Source organism: Anguilla rostrata, chromosome 1, assembly GCF_018555375.3.
Source record: "Anguilla rostrata isolate EN2019 chromosome 1, ASM1855537v3, whole genome shotgun sequence".
Lineage (NCBI taxonomy): Eukaryota > Metazoa > Chordata > Actinopteri > Anguilliformes > Anguillidae > Anguilla > Anguilla rostrata.
The window spans coordinates 47266193-47283170 of record NC_057933.1 but is presented as its reverse complement, the minus strand read 5'-3'; the positions used below and the strand labels follow the sequence as shown (position 1 = coordinate 47283170).

The 16978-nt window shown below is 40.4% G+C and overlaps 2 protein-coding genes across 2 annotated transcripts in view; one reads left to right on the top strand and one right to left on the bottom strand.

Annotated features, from left to right (window-relative positions):
* Positions 1 to 4075, top strand: part of si:dkey-22o22.2 (neural-cadherin) — a 103333-nt gene extending 99258 nt beyond the window's left edge. Inside the window, exons 32-33 of the mRNA XM_064338918.1 lie at positions 392 to 549; positions 1372 to 4075. Coding sequence (XP_064194988.1) covers positions 392 to 549; positions 1372 to 1866 — 653 coding nt within the window. The 3' untranslated portion in view covers positions 1867 to 4075. The remainder of the gene's footprint in view (positions 1 to 391; positions 550 to 1371) is intronic.
* Positions 4076 to 7337: 3262 nt separating this feature from the next.
* The window catches only part of ccne2 (cyclin E2), a 75088-nt gene continuing 65447 nt past the window's right edge, over positions 7338 to 16978 (bottom strand). The window contains exons 2-12 of the mRNA XM_064338889.1: positions 15089 to 15115; positions 14906 to 14981; positions 14742 to 14798; positions 13819 to 13964; positions 13242 to 13377; positions 12458 to 12604; positions 12134 to 12229; positions 11879 to 12013; positions 11591 to 11702; positions 11260 to 11417; positions 7338 to 9116 (exon numbers count right to left, since the gene is read on the bottom strand). Coding sequence (XP_064194959.1) covers positions 9003 to 9116; positions 11260 to 11417; positions 11591 to 11702; positions 11879 to 12013; positions 12134 to 12229; positions 12458 to 12604; positions 13242 to 13377; positions 13819 to 13964; positions 14742 to 14798; positions 14906 to 14981; positions 15089 to 15102 — 1191 coding nt within the window. The 5' untranslated portion in view covers positions 15103 to 15115 and the 3' untranslated portion in view covers positions 7338 to 9002. The remainder of the gene's footprint in view (positions 9117 to 11259; positions 11418 to 11590; positions 11703 to 11878; positions 12014 to 12133; positions 12230 to 12457; positions 12605 to 13241; positions 13378 to 13818; positions 13965 to 14741; positions 14799 to 14905; positions 14982 to 15088; positions 15116 to 16978) is intronic.

The following is a 16978-nucleotide window of genomic DNA, read 5'->3' as shown; positions in this document are numbered from 1 at the left end:
ACACACGAGTGCGCACACACATACTCGTATTTCACTCATTCACACACACACACACATGCACACACACGCACACACATACTCGGATTTCACTCATTCACTCACACACGTATGCACCTGTTAAGCACATGCAAACACAAAGCCCTGGTTGGGAAGGGCTTTACTGTGTGTCTTGATCTTAGAAGCAGTATGGCTTTAAACGGAGCTGTTGCAGTCTTTTTGTCATTCTCTGTTTCTCTTTTTTCAGATTTTTAAGATTTAAAATGTTTTTGAAGTTTAAATGTTTTACATTTAAAATTTTTCATTATATAATATAACTAGGATCTCTCTCTCTGTGCCTCTTTCTTTCTCTTTCTCTCCCTCTCCCTCTCCCTCTCTCTCTCTCTCTCTCTAGCTGTACTGGTGGCTGTGACAGTGTGGAATCAGAAGGGGAGTCGCAGTAAGTTCCAGAAGAGGGGTGTGTACCACATCCCTGCGGAGCACGAGAGCTGGGAGGACATCCGCGAAAACATCCTCAACTACAACGAGGAGGGAGGCGGGGAGCAGGACCAGGTACAGCCCAACACGCGGCCGTCAGAATAAAGCAATCCAAACATGCCTCAGTGGTTTAAATATTGATTAACTCTCATTTTAAGTGATGTCACGCAAGCAGCAAGGTTCTGCTCTCTGTCTCTGTGAATTTCTGAGCAAAACTCAGCACTGCTTGGTAGTAAGAGGCGTTTGGCAGATCTTTCACAGTGTGGTATTAAAGTAACCACCACTATGTGGCAGCAGTGTGTCGTTTTTACTGCACATATTTTTGTGTTTTGACCAGGGGTGGGAAATTCTAAACTGAACTGAACTGGCCAAATGAGTTAATACACTTATGCTGGTTTAACGACAGATTAGTCCACAATTATATGTTTCATGTTGGGACACAATACATCTTCATCTGCCATTCATGAATTATCAAAAAATGTAGCTAAAATAACTATTAGTAAATGACTGGGCTGATTAAATGATTAAGAGCAGAAGCCTTGAATCCAGAAACAGATACGGCCCCCTGTGTCCACCCTGGTTTAGACCAAATGCAGAGGAAAGTAGAAACACCTTTACTGCAGTCTAGCCAAAACTGAAATATTAGCAAACTTTGAAACTAAAAAAAGTAATGAAATGAAGGAGCTGAAATAACTATTTCATCATTTTTGTTTAGTTTTTATTTCCATATTAAAAGTGCATGATAAAAAAACAAGGCAGAAAATAACTTGTTAGAGAAATAAGGAAAAAAAGGTAAATGAAGCATGTAATACAGACATGAATGTTAGGGACTTGTGTGAAGTGGAATGTGGAATTTTGACGTGCATCTGCCGTTGGTTGTCCCCCCTCCTCTGCCAGAATGCCTATGACATCACAGAGCTGAAGAGGCCCCTGTGCTCCAGCCTGTCGCAGTCCTCATCCTGCACCACCGCGCCCCTCATAAAGTCCTCTCAGGGCTCCCAGGAGGAGGTGCACCCCGTGGGGGCGGGGCTGGGGGGCGGGGCCATGGCTGCCGCCTTCCACCACGGCGCGGCCTGCGTCGCCAGCTGCCCCATGGACTTCAAGAGCTACGTCTCCAGGATCATCTGGGAGGCCGACAACGACGAGCTGGCCTTTCCCATGGACACCTACCAGGTGTACTGCATCGAGGGCTCGGGCACGCCGGCCGGCAGCCTCAGCTCCCTGGGCTCGGCCCTTCCTGAGGAAGACTTCAGCTACGATCGCCTGCGCCAGTGGGGCTCCAAATTCGAGGCCCTCAGGGAGCTGTACCACAGGCCTGAGCTGGTCCTCACCTACAAGGATGCCGTCCAGAGCCACGCCTACAACCAGAACCACAGCCAGGACCAGCTCTGATGACCACAAAGAGTAGCTAGGTCCTCCTGACTTGAGTTATCGTCAATGTCCGCGATGGTTCGCTCCATTTAAACCTGTTTTTTTTCTCGGGGAGGTAAAAGGGAGGCAGGCAATGTCAAGAAAGGGATAAAGAGTGTCTTTCATCTCAGAGAGCTCAAGCTTCACTTCTGCTTCTGCAACGAAGTCGTAAAAGCTTTATGTGAGAAAGGGGTGCATAGGAACCACAGAAACTGGAGAGGCAGGGGGAAGGGGAGGGGGGGTTATTTATTGAGTTTTCTCTGTGAAACATTAAATGTACTGTATTTATTTTAGCCCTGACGTTTTTAAATGAACAGGTAAGAGCACTAGTATCCAACAGCTCCCTTTCTGTATACTGAAGGAAGTTGTGATGTATTTCCTTACATAGTGGGAACTTGGTGGCTGTTTTGGCTCACCCCCCGAAGGGAAGACTTTGATGGTATCTTTTTATTTTTCTGTTATGTTGTATATGCCATTTTTAGATACTGTTATGGTCAAGGCTGATTTTTGATGTTTAAGAGTAACTTTGATAAGTCCACAATGACTTTTTTTAGAGGTATGACTCTCTACATGTTGTATGTAATGTGAGAGAAAGAAGATAATGGTCTGTTGGTCTGTGAGACAGACAGGCAGACAGACAGATACCACTGCTCCAGGGTAGCCATTTCAGGTGTCTGCTATAATCCACAGTCCTTCAGAAAGGAAATGATAGAGCTCCCCTCATTGGAGCTAGAAGAGGCCTCTCCAGGCAAACTGTGTAAGCTCACCTTTTTAAATCCGGTTCCAATTGCACTAGTAGAGGCTGCTCTATCTCCTCTATAGCACTGCTGAACCCATTTGCCAAAAATACAAACTTAAAAATGCTGATCGGGAGGAAAGAGCATCTTAGTGAAGCTTTACATGTGCCAGTACGTAGGGGGAATACTTTGCTCAGCATTACTAATGTGTACTATAAAGTGTGACAAGTATGTGAATTATTTTTTTACTCCAATCTGTCGACCCCTGGTTGTACACTGTGCTGATGTTTTTAAGGCTATATGTGTCTGTTTCGTTCTTTTCTGTGATTGGTTGTTTGAGATGCCAATCATTTTGTACATTTCCGAAGCCACGCCCTCTTTGACAGGCACATTCATCTTCCGGGATGCAGTTCATTGTGTAAAATGTTGCAGGGCACTTGGCAGAGGTAGTCTTGGCGCTGTTAAATCCAGAGGCAAAGATGTACGCAGCCTGTTCACAGCATGTCAGAGTATATCCAAGCTCTCCCTGCCACCAGTACCTCTGCAAAAGGATTACCCTGCTATTTTCTTTTGAACACTTGCCTGATGTCCTAATGAAGTGGATAGAATGTAACACAACGGAAGAAGAAGAGGAGGTCTGTCTCACTAAAGAGAGTGGCCAGAGGGAAGAGCATTACCAAAATGGGTCCCTCACACCAGAATAGAAGTGCCCGGGAGGGGATGCTTGCAATGCGGAAAAAGCAATCATGGAAGAAATGTATTCACTGATATATGTGTTCAACAATCAAATCCTTATAGGTATATTTTTGTTGACTTAAAAAAGGCAAAATGCTACAACTATCTGCCGAAAATATTTTCATGATATATTTTTATTGCAAAATGAATCCAGTGTGACTCTTGCTAAAAAAAAAGGAAAAAAAAGAAATGTGAAATGTTGTCCTTTAACTTGGGAGAGCATTAGGCAAACATTTTTGCCTGAACTGAAGACCAGGCATGCATAATATTGTGCTGTCTCCAGTAAAAAAACAAAAAAAAAACTCCCACTACATAAGGTTATAATGACACCTTCAGTTCTTGAGGGGAAACAGTCAATTCATCATGCAGTCAAACTGTAATTCCTTGAAAGGAAACGAAAGCTGTTAACTTCAAGACCACTTCATATCTCCAGTGTTTCTGAATAAAAGATGGTGAGCAAGCTGTTGCACTTTCCATCACCCATCATAGTAATGTGAGGCAGTAACATCACTGCACCGTAATGCATGTTGTGTATGTAAGATGTAGTGCGGTATCGATGACACGGTGACTTTGTGGTGACACCTTCCCATCCAGTGACTGTTGTCTCTCATTCCCTTCAGGACAGCTCCGGTCCCTGTATATACTGTACATACTCTTGTTTATAGCAACCTAACATCCTTTTGTATATGAATTTTAATAAAAAGATTATCCTCAAGGCATCACGTAGCCGTCTATGGTTTTCTTTTTCCTGTGAAATATCCCCACAACATTATTCACAGAGAGTGCAGGAAACATGTATAACAGGTCCTGTGTGGAGAGCGGGGTGTGGCCCCCTGTGTGCTGCCCATCGTGGGCCCTGCCTTGTGGGATCTGCTAATGGGGGGGCGACACATTCCTTTAATGCAAGAAAGAAATCAAACCCATAATCTTGTGAAATGTTTAATGGAGAGCACATATTGTTCGATGATTCAAAAATCCAGAATGCCATTATTGTTGTTAAAGAAAACCAGATATGAATACAAAAAACAAAGATCACACACGTCTAATTAGGCTAAGTATTACATGTATTTCATTCGGCTACTTATTTGGTGTATTCTTTTTACATGAAAAAGTGATCAAAACTCTCCAGCAGTCTAAGTGATTAAGTACAGAATTATATTTACCAAACGTGTTGCTAATACTTTTAGTCAGGGGTGCACAACTGCAGTCCTGTGGTGCTGGTTTTTGTTCCAACCAATTACCATAGTTTTACTTTCCGGACAGCTCTATAAACTATGCTGGTTCACTCCTGTTCTTGCGCACAGTAACATCTTTAGGATACGCTTACAGGCAGCGGCTGTTGCTGGTGCTTTATACAATTGTCAGATCAAGATACTGCGCTAATGAAATCATTATGAGGCCCTTGTTGTGCACTCAGGCTGTTTTCCAATTCACAAGAAAGCGCGACCTCACACACTTGTGTCACATCCAGGAAAAATGCAATTGGAAGCAACTTGTAGATGGTTCTTAAAAGGAATTTGTCCAGTCCCCATTAACAAGCCGCTGTCTTATCTGCACCATGTTAAAATAGTTTGCTGAAGCCGGAAAGCCGATTACAAAATGTATATGTCGCTATGACTGATATAAAAAGGACACAGCTCCAGTTCTAAAAGGACACTGCCATCTACTGGATGGAATAGTAAGACCAAAGCGCACCCCGCATTGACATACATTTTGTTAAATATCACAAATATTTCTGATTATAAATGACGTAGGTTGCAATACCCATTGTAACACAGATTAGCTATTCGTAGAAGTTATTGGGTAGCACTCAGACACAAAACCTGGTCATGACTCATACTGACCAGTCTGATTTGAGCCTAATTTTCATGGCTGGAAGTCATATTTATTTGTTTACTTGCTATTCGTGCTTTGGATTTTATGTGCTAGCTTTAAATTTACATTTTACGGGCCTTATTTATGTAATCCATAAATTTACTGGGGGGGGGCATTCTAATCTAACATCTTTCAGATAATTCAGCCCTTTTTGACAATAGAACATGGAAATTATTGTAAAAACTTTCACAGTCAATTTTACTGCCTTGCTTTTCAAAGTAAACTCTAAAAAACAGTGCTTTTCTACAGGTTACAACAAGAGGTTATACCAGCATAGGCTATATTATTTTAAACAGATTTATTAAAAAAATAAAACACAGCCTAACCCTTTTCAGTTAGCTAACGATTGTACTTGTTGACTGCTCACGTAATATATATCCAGAGTAATGCAGGCTATTGATAGTCACGTCCTTAATGCTATGTGCTCCTCGATAGTTTCAGACGTAGCCTACTCCTTATGGGTCATTCGACTACACAACGGGAAGACGGGTAATGATCATGAACTGGGACAATAGCCGCAAAAGTTAATAACTCATTATGCGGTTGGTTCTCGGGTCTCTGTGAAAGGAGCCGTAGCTTTGGCCCAGAGCGGCGTGGAGGTGAAAGCACAGCGGGGGCTGCCTCATTCCCAGGACCATACAATAACACACACACAACGGGGGTATTGTGGGGAGGAGGCCGGCGGCCGCCGGCTGGCTGTTCGACTCGCCGTCACAGTCCTAACGTCTGGGACGCCAGAGCACAAATTCCGCTTACGCCCCTCAGCTACGCATGTGCCATCCTGACGTGATCTATTATGGCGGGTTTTATTTATGTTGCTTGAGTCTCACCTACTTGCTGAAGTGCAGCTGTGCCCTAACGATCTTCGTCAGACCTTATTGTTCAATGCGTGGAAGCTTTGTAAGTAAATGGGAAGGTTGCTTGCCAAATTATGCGTTTCCGCGCAAACCTATAATGGAGTACATGCTGATGCTTTAAGATATCTAACAAACGATTATTGTTTGTGTTTTGAAAGGCCACATGCACCACAGCACACAAGGTAATGTTTATATTCTGGAACGAATAATCTATGATAATCCATAGAATTATCAATTTAATATACTGATATAAATGACTTCACAAATATAAAGTGTCTGGCTAGCTTCAATTTTAATGAATATAAAACTTTCTTGTGTGACATTGTACATAAAGTAAAACCATCTACATCTGATGCACTCGTGTATTGGCATACGTACACACGACTGTACCTGTGGTATGTATCATGATATCGTGTATTGGCGTTTTGGTTACTCAAGTTAGAGGCTTTTTTCATCCATTTTGCTTGGATGGGTTGTCTGTTACAGTGGGACTTTCAACCCAGTTGCCCCAGTGTCATTCCTGGACACCCCAATTTGAGGCCTGGTGTTTATTTTCATACCAAAAACCTGAAACTGCATCTCAAGAGGTGAGCCAGGTCTGTTTACAGCTCCTGTTAAAATAACTTTGAAGACTAACTGTGGCATTGGCACCTACCAAGGAAGCTCGGGTGTTAGGACACCTTTCATTACCCAATACTTAACGCTCCCAACCCCCAGTGTTTCTTTTATCCTGTTTCCCTCCTACAATCTTCATTCACCTCACTCCAAATCAGGTAATATAGCTACTACATATTTAATACTGCCATGTTATGAGCATTTAAAATGCCACAATTGTGAAAAGTGTTAACAGAGTATATAACCCCAGACCCATGTTACATGCATTTAAGCAGTTTCTCAGGTTAATTTACTTATTACAAAATAACATCCAACCTCCTGTGTTGGATGTTTCAGTCCCTACACAGCCTCCGAGGAATCCTGCATTTACTCAGATGTACTCGTGTTTTTCAACCTGACCCAAATGGGGTGAAAATTCATGAACATGTTCAAATTGAAATTCTACCATTTTAGTTTTTCTATTAAAAGCAAATACTGGCCTGCATTCTCTATGACCTGCCTGCACTATCACTTTTACTGGGTGATCCAGCTAAACCTTGCATTCCTTCAACAAAGGTGATCTGGACAGAATGGAATTGATGCAATCTTGAGAACATACTTCAACCGCAATGTTCACTTAAAGAATTAGGAGACATTTAAAGAGAACTATACATTTATTTCAATTACAAAATAAAATGTTACAAACACATCCATTTGTACATTTCTATGTACACATATAATACATATATTGTATTTACATGGTTAATTGTAAACCATTCACTGTTTTGAGCAGCCCTGTAGCTTACAGTAATAAGTCTGCCAGTGGTCTGTGGGTAGCACTTCAGATACCCAGTTGGTCCTTGGCAGGGCATGGAGGCTCAGAAACAATACCGACCGCAGTGCACTTTGTCAAACCCCGAGAAATGGCTTTGAACTTGTCAAAACTCAGAAGGTGGGGGAACAAAAAACACTGCAGTCGGATTGGATTGAACCTTAAACCCACACTAAAGGTAGGTCCGGTTCTCTGAAACATCCCATTAAAACAGCTCCACATTTTACACCCAGGTCAGTGCTGAGCAGAAGTATAAGCACCCTGAATAGGATGGTGCCAACACAGTCTGATTCTACATTGCATCACACAGTTAAGAGGAAATCCACTATCTTAAATAAAATGCAGTTTGAATTAAATATGCCTTTGGCAGTGTTAAATTAAAGGAAATTTGAGCTCATATGGGTAGATAATTTACATACACACTACGTAGGGAAGAGACATACAAAAGCATAGTCGCATAAATAGCTGACGTAATAATTCTGCACAAGCTTAGCTTCACTGACTTTTTACCTCAAAGTCAGGAAAAAAAGTCAAGTCTTCCAGGAATGCTATTTAATAGTAGAAAATGCAGTGGTATTGCATCAGTGGCCATTTTGTGAGAATAAGGAATACACAAAATAAGGTATGCACACCATCAAGCAGTTGCCTATGATGAGAAAGCCAGTTGCCTACCATTTCAGGTCTTCCATAGCAAATCTGAGGTTTCAAACCTATACGGTTTATTTCCATACAGATTTATCAGGCCTCTAGGGGGGTATTTCACAAGGCAGAATTACCGGGTTAGCTGAAAAACTGCACCGAGTAAAACCCAGAGCAGTTCTTTTAACTTCAGTCCATGTTCGAGATTGAGGAGGGTTCCGGGTTTTACTCAGTGCAGTTATCCAGCTAACTCAGTAATCTGCCTTTGTGAAACAGGACTCTGACGTTAAAGGTACTTAATGTTGACTGCGATAAATACTGACACAGCAGTATAAATTATGCCTGATGAGACAAACTTCCAGCCAGCACCAATTACTTTGTATAAATAACTTGGGAGAGACATACGACCAAATGTACTTTCCCAGCTATGTACATTTTTGTTCCTATGGTCTAAATGGCACAATTCGCAAATCTCTTCTCAAATACCATGTGTGTATATCAATTCAAGTAAATACATTTTTAAAATTTGTACAAAAGGACTTTGAGGATCCACATTCCCCAAAGCAGTTGGAGAGAAATATTCTATTTATGCAGGACTAATTTCTAATATTGATCTCCTCAATTTCTTTATGCTCAAATCAAAAGGCATATTCTCAAAATAATCTCTCTTGGAATGGCTTGAAGTACTGAATGCAAGTAAATTCCTTTAAATCAAACCAAAAATACATAATAAAATTCAGTTTTTGTTTTAAAAACAAGAATGCGTTTTCCAATCACTCATTGGTGGGTTTTGAGCGGAATCGTGGGGGCAGGGCCTGTTCCGAGCCTCGCTGCAGCTGAGCCACGGCTTCAGTGGTTCGAGGGCTTCTCTGTGCTGCTGGGCGGGGTCAGGAACCCGTCTGTGGGCGGGGGCATGGGCGACAGTCTGGCCAGGCTCTGCTGCTGCGTCTGTTGAGCATCGTTCTGAAACGGAAGCGCGGACGTGTTACCAACACAAGGTGTGGCACTGCATAGTGCAGTTATATTAATCCTCAGCTTTCACTTCAGGGGACGTGCAGCACTGACTCTTACAGTCTCTTTTGCACTAAAAATATTTTCGAGGATAACAAAATAACAAATTGTTTTCCCAGGACATTTTGGCAATTCTTATTTTCTATGACTGGAAAATGACATTGAAAAATTTTTTTGAAAGGTTTTCCAGGCCATACGGGAACCCTGACATTGCCGTTTGAATAGTCTGAACACACTGACTGAACGAGTCTGAACATGACAATGAAATGTAAAGCTGCAGAGTCATCCTCTGTCCTACACTGAACTATCATGCAAAATGAGGGGAGACAAAAAAAAAAAACAAAAAAAAAAAACATGTAAACCAGCAAGTCTAGTTCAACTGGAATGGCAAAGAACACAAAGGAATTGAGTAGCAGAGAGCATAGAGAAGGGCTGTCAAGATAAACCCGGTTTCATATGATTGATATGCCTTTAAGAAATATGGCGTTATTCGTTATTATATTATAGTGGAATTATGACAGCACGAACAGAAGGAATTGCCACGTGTGGCCCAATGGCAGCATTGATTTCAAATTGCAGTAGTCTTAGTGCTGCTTACTTGCATATGAACAACAACTCAAACCAGAAGATAAGGGCTTTCTTTTTTAAACAATTACTTTTAAATGATCTTAAATAAAAACCTAAATGAACGTCAATAAATACGAACAAATACTTAAACAGCTTAACAATTACAGAACATGAGGGTTTAAATAACATTAAATCAAATGTTACACTCTGAAATCAGAAATTAATCCAGGCTAAACACCAACTACTTGGATATTTTCTGCGTTTCGTCTTGTTTTATGCGTCGTTAGCCAGGAAAACGAGCATGTTAACCCTCTCTGATTTTAGGAGGTTGCGGCAATGGAGTGACAATGTTTCCCGCAGAGCTGAATATTCGCTCTGACGGTGTAGTAGCATAAATAGGCCTACACTAGTACTTCCTTTGACGTTCACCATCAGGGGAAAGAGTCTAGTTACTTTGCCACTGAATGAGGATCCTCTTCTCTATCAAGCATCAAGGATAAGATTGCGCATCAGATAACTGGCATTGTTAATAAATGTGAATAAACTAAATACAAATAACTTCTGTTTATTTAACAAATCTAATTACTATTTATGTATATTTTATCAGTAAAAATATATTTAAATATAGTACCTAGACAATAATTGCGCAGAAGTTTTGCATATCAACATATTTGAAGTTATCGTATTTTGACAACCCTATAAAAAGAGTAATGTTTCTATGTGACTGCAGCCAAACTGCATAATGATCCAAGTGAATTAATTCAGTTAAGTTTCAAATATTGAGCAATGTTGTATTTTTTTTTACCATGCATTAGTTAAAAATACAGCAACATAACTAATTTTGTAAAATGGAGGTCCAAAGGCTTTAATTTTATGTTTTGGCTGAGTGGACAGTGCCGCAATGTGGATTACACATTTACCAAAGTGAAAATGCAGCACTGGATTTTGTCCTGCATTAATTTCTATTCCTAAAAAAGGAAAATATTTAACAGTACATATATATTGTATTTAAAAGTGTTGTTCGAAACAAGCATGGCTGTTTCCTGATAGCATGTCAATAAAACATGTCTAGTTTACAAATGCAGTGTTCTTACCCCAAATTGTTTTGTATTATCATTTTGAATGCCCCCTGCTTATATATGCAAGAATAAAAATAGTCAACGATAGTTGCTCATTCTTTTTAAAGTGGGTTACACTGTACCAAATTTTCATAGCTCTTAAGACAGTTATGCCCTGTCCAACTTTCTTCAAGTCAAAACTATTATAGTAAGTGTTAATATTCAAAAGTATACACATATCAAATGTAGAGTAAACATGAGCCAACAAACATTTCAAAACAGGAAAAGAGTGTGAAATGTTACGGGATTTGGTACAGCTCTAATGGAAACTTTAAAAGAGCACACAAAAGTTTGTGTGTGTGTGTGTGTGTGTGTGTGCGTGCGCACGCACAAAATGGCTGCACAAGTAGTCTAGAAATATCCCAGAAAGCCACTCAGGGAATATGGCTATGAGATGAGATGTTCCTCACCAGCATGGTCAGGTAGTCCACGTGCGTTTGGATGTTGTGCCTGTCCTCCACAGCCACTTTCTTAAAGTCCTTCAGTCGGACGGCCTCACACTCGCTCACGGTCCTCACAAAGGGGGTCATCCAGTTCACACAGCTCACAATGCTGTCCCACGTCAGACCTGCCCGAGAGAAAGGAATCGTAAGCACTCGCTCTATCGTCAACACAGCCACAGAGCCACCGTTCTCCACTGAGTTCTAAAAATGACTAAGTGTTAATAATGAACATGTGATGTTTTTGAAGGACAGGACAGCAGATTTTTTAAATGTATAAAACCAAAACTTGATCTCTTACCTGATACTTTCTGTACAACTTCAATAGAGGTAAAGTGGAAAAAAGCTGCAGCAGCCAGTACACCATACTGATAGTCCAGGGAACTGATGTCAAGTATACATAAATCTAAAAGCTGAAATTGACAAGGGAAAAAAAAAGGACAAATACAAAAGTTAGTCATGAAATCAAAGTCCATCAAAAACATGGAATAATCGCTTTTAGGAGCCATCTGACCATCGTGATGAAAGTATTGGTCAAGCTGATTATTCATATTCAGGATCTCCCAACGATATTGGCTGGCGTACTTACCTGGGTAATCTGTATATATGTATCCTGAGAAAACTGAGGTTCGAGAACATTGGGGCTTTCCTTCAAAGACGCCATTTGGATGTAGAGTTTCAGCCATGAAATGACCGTTTCTGGACAGAGTTCCCAATTCAGAGCCTGGTGGATTGAAGAGGGAGGGAATGTGTTATTAAAACTAAACAATTCAGAGAATTTTACAGATATCATACTAAGTGACTTCAACGAGTGAAACTTTTTTGTGCAAAATGGCCACCCTACCTTCAGCAGGATCAGCTCCATTTCCAGAATGTCATCTTCATCACAGGCTCCATCTGTTACATAAGCGAACTCATGAAGTTTGGGTGGGTAAATTTCCTGAAGGGAGGGAGAGACAGCGATTGAGAAAACCTCGGCAAAACTGAACACCATAGATGTTCTACAGATCCATAACAATGGTGTTATACTGTGAGCTGTCTAGGACAAAGGTATATCAAACTTATAGAGAGAGCACACGTTCAGATGGCTTGAGATTAAAAGATTTGTGGACCTGTGACCCTTAGTGTTCGATGTAAGGTACGGGGACAAGGCTCAGCTGAGGAGTACCTCAATCTTGGATGCGATGAAGAGGCAGGTGATGCCGATAAGCTGCAGGCGGGTTTTGCCAACATTCTCCTGCGTCAGCATGAATCTGTCGAAGAAGTCCTGGGCCAGGTAGAACGTCTCCCGGTGAAGAGTGTACACCTCACTCACCTGGGAGGGAGAAAAAAAAAAACCATAACAGATTAGACCAAACGTTTTCCAAATTGTCACATTTTGATTTGAGTGTGCAATATTGGTTCTGCTTATACCAGTTAAGGATTAGATTCACAACTGGGTGAAACATTTATCAAATGACTGAATTTGACTAGAGATTATTACTATTCATTTATTTTATTTTTTTTAAAGAACATGTCATTCATAAAACAGCCACAAAGGAATTCAGAATACAAGCTTGTACAAGACAGTGTTTGTCCATTGAGCCTTTGGCTAGTTCGACTTTTCTTCTGCAAATCTACCTGGCTAAAAGGCAAAACAAAGTAATATTCAAGAAGAAAAAACAAGAGCATCAAAACAACGCATTCCTTTGCTTGTAGCGCAAAGGGTTGTAGCGCAAAATGGCCGCCATGCATTGAGATGATCAGTTACACAAAATAGTACTCTGTGAAAAATAGTTCACCATTTTATGTAGCTACAAATATTACAGCATATCAGGAAAGGTGAAATGACAACCTGTCTTGTACAAGCATTTGTCCTGGGCTTTAGAAGACATTTTCAACTGCGTAAAGTGAGCTGAAGCGCTTCAGATACACTGCAAGCAGCGCGGTTCATAAACAGGATCCTCACGTACCTCTAGAAGCCAGTCCAGGAGGATAGATCTCATCTTCGGCTGCAGCTTTGGGTGCCGCTGCATGAAGCTCTTGTCATGGACATACTTCAGTTCTTTGTTCAACATCTTAATCCACACATCGTCCGAGTTGGCCCAGCTGCCAAAAACAAATTTAGAATAATTTATTTTTAAATTGTCATCTGTCAGTTAGTTTGACCAGACCCAAATTAGACAGGGTTAACGGCTACATTTTTACACGCCCCTGTATTATTAGCATGTGCACACAAGTAATCGCAACATTGCTTTAATCTATCCGTAGTGTAACTGGAGAGGTGAAATGAGGCAATCAATTAACAATCACCAGCATTAGAAATGCTAAAATACACAACAGGCAGTTGACATGTCAGGACTGCCAAAACTTTAAACAAAGAGAGAGCATTTAAGTGAGAGAAGGCCATAGCAATCCTAACAAAAACTTAAAAGGATCGTCCTTTATTTTCCCCCCAAAACACAAAGGGCAATCAAGAGTGCCAAGTCCCCTTTTTATGCAAACACAACACCACCAACAGAAGGTGGAACTGCAAAAAAGAAAGCCTACCTGAGACAGGGCAATGGTGAGGGTTTGATGAAGAGATTTTTGAACCTATACTGCTTGAAACCGGTCAGGTCACTAGCCGTCTCGAGCTCCTTGTGGGGAGTTTCAACAAGGACGCAAGGGCTGACACCTCCTTGTGTCCACCGATTCTGGAGAAGAAAACTTGGTTAATTCAAACGCCAAGACGCGCATTCAGAAATCCAGTACAGCACTATTACATGTAACTGTATTTCCTGGGTGGGGGGTCCTTATACATTCACTGAATATTAAACATACCATAACTGTTTAATTTATTCAGCACAACAAATTCATTATACGCACATACACAGTACAATAAATAAATATACAGTGGTCCAGAATAGCACAAAATACTTTCAAAATATATCCAACGGCATATAGAAAGTAATCACTGAATTGTTAGTTTACCTAAAAGTATAATGCATTCTGCAGACAACTGAATTAGTTACAAAAATGCATTTGATTACAATACCCAGTTAAGGTTTAAAAGTAGCGACCATTTAAGCATACTGTCCCTTCAGCTTTTTGCGTTGAGGAACAAAGAGTGCTAAACGAATGAAATTAGGCGGGCAGGCGGGGAAAAAAGAGGAGGGACCAGCCTTTGGGGTAGCCCGCTTCTGCGCCAAGACGCGCCGACTAACCCACTGACACAGTTTAATCGACACAACGTCATCCCTAATGAGCTTCACGTAATAATTTAATACCAGGCTAATAACCTTAAATATTCAGTTCATGCTCATATCGCACCAACTTCTGGGAAACGCAAACTAAGTGTTATGCGATTTTCTGATAAATAGTTTGTTACTAGGCGCCAAGCACGTCAGTCGTTCGTAAGCTAAAGTATACTAGCCTAAATAGATGGCTACTTTGATAGTCTTCATTCCACAAAATAAACTTTCCGTGTTTACCTGTATTTCATAACTCTGCTTCTTCTTCGCCAGGTGCGCTCTCTTTTTGTTGCATTGCTAAAATGAACAAACATAAAAGTAGCATTATGATAAATTTCTATGATTTGGTTAACTTATGGTATAGGTTGCCACTGAATGGGAAGGAGCAGTGAATATGCACGAACCTCTGATTTCCTTTTTCTTGTAATCTTCACCGGCTGTATGGTATTTTCGTTTCTATCTTGTAGCGTAACACGACCACTACAAACGAAAGAGAACTACAATTATAAAAATGGATTTTGAAAATATCTTATTACGTCTCACAAACCAATACTGCGATTCATTCAATCGTTGGAAAATGTCTTTACCTGCGTCTTGACATTTTCACAGATGCAAGTTTGTTTCTGGAGGGAAAAAAAACAATGATAAGCATTGGCACAAAAACATAATTTAAAATCAACGTGCACGATGAGGACAGCTTTTGTGGGTTCTGGCAAAAATAATGGCAACAATATTAATATAATTTAAATTACTTGAGGCGGTAAAACAGCTTAGCTAACTAGCTAGATAGCAAGCGGTTGCTGAGACATGGGTGGAACTTCGACACAAAATAGCCCACTTCCAAGGAACTTCTTAAATTAACATTAAAGAGTGCAGTACATCTGGGGTTCCAGCAATAATGTTATGTAAAATTAGGTTTAAAAGATCAATCTAAAGAAACATTTTTTTATAATTTCCGAAAGCCGGCTACGCGCCAATTTGTCTAAGCGGGAGCCTTGGATCTGTCTTTCTTGGCACAGCTATTTAGCCGCCAGCAAATCAACTTCCCTCCTGCAACTGAACTCAAATGTAGAGTGCTCAACTTTGTAGGCCTACGAAGGTAATATACTACTTAAAGCACAACATGATTGTAAGAAGCTATTAATTTCTAAAGGTATTAGAGGCTCTCTAAAAGTTGGCTAGTTAGCTGGATAGCACTTTCATTTTGCCAAGTCCCTCCAAAAGCAGTTACCTATAGGTCATTGGCTTCTCATTGACAGTACTAAAGTTTAACTCAAACAATTACTGTAGCTGACTACATTATTAGACTATATGTCGCAAATACAACATTTTAGATAGTTGCATGCTATAATACTGTTCAGATTCTGTAACTTTATAGCTGGCTAAGAGGAACACAAGCTAACTAGCTAATCAGCAACACTGAGCTTCCTAGCTATCAAACACATAATCTCATTTAACTTTCCACAATATTAACCAGTTATATAACAACATATACCTCACTACATTGCAAAAGGTACAATTTGAGGGCTAAACTACACCATTAGCATAAACAATAACTTCAGAAATTCTGACTAGCTAGGTCTCCCGCTCTGTTATGTTCATCCTTACCAGTACTGTGCTGAATGAGTACATCAGCTGGCGCCGGCGCCAAGCTTTATATATACGTGTATAGCGAATGCGCATGTGTACTCCCGGTTCGTATCAAATCGCGAAAAAATATTCTCTAGTTTAAAAAATGGTGAATAATATTCGTTATTCTACAGTTTGCATAAGTTTCAACGCTATACAGAAGGTAATAAAATTAATTTCCTCCCGTTGCAAATACACTTGGAGGACAGACCCACATTGAAAAGGGATTAACATTTTTTTCAAAAAAGAGCGCTTTCCCCATTTCCCGGTTAGACTTAAACGATGCCGACAGGTCTCATTTACCGCAATTTTAAAGATACATTTAAAAACGAGAAATTTAACGCGCATTTTACATGTTTTCAAAGTTCCTTGTTCACCAGTTCCTTACTCGAGACCCTGCAATGGGAGGAGTTTCCGAGTAGGTCAGCCAATAGGAAAGAGACTTGAAGGACAACGTGCGTTTAGCTCAAAATGTAAACAAAGCATGACAGCGTGGTTCTGCTGTCAGAGCCGGCGCGGTATGACTGGGATCATATTATGTTTCCCGACTGCAAAGTCAAACTAATTACCGCAAACTAATCATTTAGCATTTTAGTTACTAAGATACATTTGTTTCACGAAGGCTTACTAAAGCAATTAAATTAGCAGAAGGTTTGGGCAGCTTCGGTTAGTATTATTTAAACTACTCTCAGCTTATGTATGCCTCTCTTATCAAGGAAAACACATACAGTTCACAAAGGAAAAGCTGTCATATATATGCTGAAAGTGAAGTTGTCGTTTTATTTAAAAAAAGAAGAAAAAAAACTAATAGTGTAATTATCCACAACGAATCGACAACAAAAAAGACA